The sequence below is a fragment of the Mesitornis unicolor genome, unplaced genomic scaffold, assembly GCF_000695765.1.
Source record: "Mesitornis unicolor isolate BGI_N332 unplaced genomic scaffold, ASM69576v1 scaffold33198, whole genome shotgun sequence".
Classification (NCBI taxonomy): Eukaryota; Metazoa; Chordata; class Aves; order Mesitornithiformes; family Mesitornithidae; genus Mesitornis; species Mesitornis unicolor.
Window position 1 is genome coordinate 13808 of NW_010203105.1, and position 238 is coordinate 14045.

Sequence of the window (238 nt, forward strand, 5' to 3'; positions counted from 1 at the left end):
CGCCCGAGCCAACCCCATCCACTTCCACGGCAGAAGTGGCCAAGCAGGCCAGCCCTCCTCAGTCCAGGGCAGGAAGGGCTGAGCTGAGGGGCAGCACATCCAAACCCCACACAGCTGGGCCTGGGCGAGCGGGGCTGAAAACCTCCCTTGCTTGCAAAGGGGAACCAGGGACGGTGACCGAGAGGGACAGAGCCGCAGCCCCGCACCTGATGACGGGTTTGTAGTCCACCCCAAAAAG

The 238-nt window shown here is 64.7% G+C and overlaps 1 protein-coding gene across 1 annotated transcript in view; it reads right to left on the reverse strand.

Moving 5' to 3' along the window:
• HECTD3 (HECT domain containing E3 ubiquitin protein ligase 3) overlaps positions 1-235 on the reverse strand; it is a gene marked incomplete at its 5' end in the record, with an annotated part of 9738 nt that extends 9503 nt beyond the window's left edge. Inside the window, one exon of the mRNA XM_010190612.1 lies at positions 207-235. Within this exon, the coding sequence (XP_010188914.1) occupies positions 207-235 (29 nt within the window). The remainder of the gene's footprint in view (positions 1-206) is intronic.
• Between the last annotated feature and the right edge of the window lie 3 nt (positions 236-238).